General features: G+C 30.7%; 1 protein-coding gene across 2 annotated transcripts in view; it reads left to right on the top strand.

Annotated features, from left to right (window-relative positions):
- LOC106471408 (ufm1-specific protease 1-like) overlaps positions 1-3,846 on the top strand; it is a 31,968-nt gene that overhangs the window by 11,278 nt on the left and 16,844 nt on the right. For both annotated transcript variants that reach the window (XM_022400878.1, XM_022400881.1), the window contains one exon: positions 2,900-3,002. In XM_022400878.1, the coding sequence (XP_022256586.1) occupies positions 2,900-3,002 (103 nt within the window). The remainder of the gene's footprint in view (positions 1-2,899; positions 3,003-3,846) is intronic.

The following is a 3,846-nucleotide window of genomic DNA, read 5'->3' as shown; positions in this document are numbered from 1 at the left end:
TATATATATATATATATATATATATATATATATATATATATATATACATGGTTAGGATCACTGTCCTGCCAGAGTTCTCTCCCACTTGGATGTGCTTCTCTATTTTTCTGCCCTTATCTACTACACATTTCACGGATGGGCCAAGAGTATACCTGATTTAGAAGTGGTGCAGTTCCCCTCATCAGATCCTTAGATCTGACTCTCATTTCCAGGGGTATCCTTCAGATGTTTTTGGGGGATACTTCTCTCATTCCCTCACACCAGTCCTGCTACCTAATCATTGAGGGATTTTAGCTAATCTTGTGAGATGAGTAAAGTACTGTATCAGAAGTTTTAATTTTCCTATACTGAAAATGTATTTCCGATAGGTACTTCCGTCTGCTTAAACTTCCCATCCTTCCTCCCCACTTTCCTCTGGTGCTTACATCTTCTGCTAAACCTTGAGGTGATATTTTGGTAGAGGCGTATAGAGGGAGTCGCATGTGTCATGTGAGTATGTCACACTCATATTGGTTGAGAAGCGATGCATGATGATTTACATGAAAGACATGTTGGAATCTTTCAATTCCAGTAGGGGGGAGCAGAAGGCTTGTGGCATGCATAATAAAAAAATTAGCATATAGAGGGTAGCACTGAATGAAAATAGCTAATCTTGTGAGCGAGGGAAGTACGTATCGGAAATACATTTTCAGTATAGGAAAATTATAACTTTCCATTCTTTCCCCTCTTTTATGTGTAACTGAAATTTGTATTAAGACAAAGCTGTTATGAGTTAATCACACACTTTAAAATTACAGATGCCTCTATGAATTTACCAAAGTATGAGAATAATCTCTGCAGGAGTACAGTATTTTGAATTAATTACAGAACAAAGTGAATCAACTTGAATGATGCTTGTTCGTGGGTAAGAACTTAGCCTGACACAAGATTATCTATTACAAAACCATTGTAATAATCTCTAACTTAGTATTAAAATACAATCATCAAAAGTGGTAACAAGTTAGTTAAAACAGCTTACTAATTTTTATGTAACAGTTTGTCTATTTGTATTAGATGTTTGTTTCCTTAACTTCTTCTAACCTAGTATCTTCTATTTTTATGAGGGCACATGTCAACATTAAGTTTTTAGAAATTGCCTACAAAATAAAACTGCAGCTGAAATGTTTATATTTTGAATTTTGTATTCATATAAATTCAGTAAGATTTGTGTTGGACAAAGTAATACAATTCAAACTCCTAATCCTAACTCTGTAAGATAAAACTTATAAACATCCAAACAAAACTGCAAACCTGTGGTCTTTGAACATGTTTATTGCTAGCTCAAAAGTTTGAAAAGAGTGCTTTTTTTAGGTTGGTGGTATAAAAATTCTGAAATTTAATTAACTATACTTTTTGTTTTACAATTTCCAAATTTTTGAAACTATAGAAATCTTAAATGTATCATTTGAAAGCTTGAGTTGTTTTCTTTTTTGTAATCTATTTGCCATTAAGCCTTTTTTTTTCATCCTTTAATTGGTTCTAACTTTCAAACCCTTAGCTATTATGTCAGAATCTTTTCTTTAATCATGTCCCTTGAACTAAAAATTATCCAACTATATCATGTTTTTTTTTATAAGCAACATGTTACCTTTATTGGTTCTTCTGCTTGCTTGGTTATTTTGTTTAAGTAATTACTTTGGGAGTTGCTTTTCATTGTACAAAAACTTGCTAGCAACTTGAAGTTAATGGTATCTTATTGTTGAATTCACTCAAGAATGATTTTAAAGATCATTGGTGCTCTTTTTAAAACAATTGTACATAATGTCTAAATAGAGTACAGAAATAACTTTTGTAAATAAGATATTGTAAAAATACTATCTGATTATATTAGCTTTAAAGATGTATTAGATATTTCAAAATTTCAACAAAATGGGTTAGCACATAACATCAGGCTTGTGTTTGTATTTTTTGCTATTCAGAAATATATATATATGTTTGTTGGAATGAAATAGATTAAAAAAAACATAACTGTTCAAGGATATAAAAAATTAAGAAATAAAAGAGAAATACTTATGAATTAAACCACAGAGTCTTTGTAAGGCAAGTGTGTGTGTGTGAAACCCAGCTTTCAGATAATTGTAATGGCACAGCATATAGCTATGTAATATAGTGATTTTTATTTCATCACAAAATTAACAGAAAAAAATCACAGTAAGGTTCAGAAATATTGCATGGCTATCATGCTTTATGTTTGAAGTGTCTGTGTTTCAATTACAGTGGTGCTATAAGTTGTTATCAATGCAAAGTCAAAAATGGTAACAGACTGTCTTTGGACTGGAAAGGATTAAGAAGAAACTCGTTAATATCAGGAGTCTTCTGTAGCAATTTTTCATTTGGTATTAACCTGTTCACTTCCAGGGTCATATTTATGTCTCTCTCTAGAGCATTGCCATGAGCACATATACAGGGCATCCTATAATTTTTGTTTCAGCCTTGAAAAGTGTGATATTAAGCAAATTTTGTGACAAGTATGCAATAAAATCAATAAGTAAGATACAAGTAATTATAAACCAAATATATGGTTAATGTGTATGCAAAAGTAATACTCTTACTGGAAAGTTGTTTATCTATAAATATAGCAGTTAAAGAGTTAACTAAAGAACTTTGTAATCTTGAAAAACATTAACTGACAATTGTAATTGAATAGACTGCTATTTAAAGATTTCAAATGCACTTAATATTAAGAGAGATTTCACTTTAACATACCATTTTTATACATGTATATCATAGGTATTTTAATACAATTTTATAATAGATATTTATATGACCACTCTTTTACCTAAGCTGTCACAGAAATATCTCACATTTTTACTAGCTATCATGCTTAGTTCTCAGATAATTGTATTTCTTACATTTTCAGGTTTCCTGCAAGATCCTCCACCTAAGGAGTGGATCAGAATTAAAAGAGACTGTCAATGAATTACACAGACACTTTGACTATTTTGGTTCTCCTATTATGATGGGTAAGAAAAAGCTTTGGTGGAATCAACTTGTATATGTAGATCATATTCTTATAGATACATGACTTAGATTATTGTACTGTTGATCAAAAAGTGATATTACTTTGAAAAAATGGTAATATGTATTTTTTTAATTACCTTAAGTGTTCCATAAATTTCACTAATAATGTGGTAAAACATTTTCAAAAACCTTAGTGCTTAAGGCAGGTGGACTTTTCTTTTGGGGCAAAGGCAGAAGAAGACAGGCTCATCTGTCAAAAGTAATAGAGTTTAATTGTTTTTTTGTAATGTTATTTTCATACTTTTTGATCCTATGCTTTTTTTTTTACTATCATGTACAATCACTTAAAATGTGTTATTTAGACCTTACTGGTTTTAATACCCACATATGAAAAAAAACCTACTCAACTGATTTTTTGGTGTATTGAAGTAACACTGAATTTTCCTTAGAGCAATGGCACAGGTCTACTGAATAATGGAAGGTTCTATAAGATATTTATTATGAAGTAATTCTAAATTCTCTGAATATCTGAGTTTGTGAGAATGAAATGGAGAAACTGAACACAGTGTCAAATACAAAAGCACAAATTATATTATGACAACTACAAAAATACAGTGTGTACAAGTAAAGAAACACTTTTCAAAAAAGGAAGTAAGCGTAGGGATAGCTAATATCAATCCTTCAAAAACAATGCAAACAAGATAGTAGGGATGGCATTAGCATCATCCCTATGTAATAGCACAGGTACACAGTGTAGTAGGATGTAAACAGACAAAAATAGGATAATTTAAACTCAGTTGTGATAGAATAATTATATATATTGTTATACATTGATTCTTGCCTGTG

The sequence above is a fragment of the Limulus polyphemus genome, unplaced genomic scaffold, assembly GCF_000517525.1.
Source record: "Limulus polyphemus unplaced genomic scaffold, Limulus_polyphemus-2.1.2 Scaffold112, whole genome shotgun sequence".
NCBI lineage: Eukaryota > Metazoa > Arthropoda > Merostomata > Xiphosura > Limulidae > Limulus > Limulus polyphemus.
The sequence above is the reverse complement of the archived record's forward strand: the minus strand, read 5'-3'. Positions and strand labels throughout refer to the sequence as shown.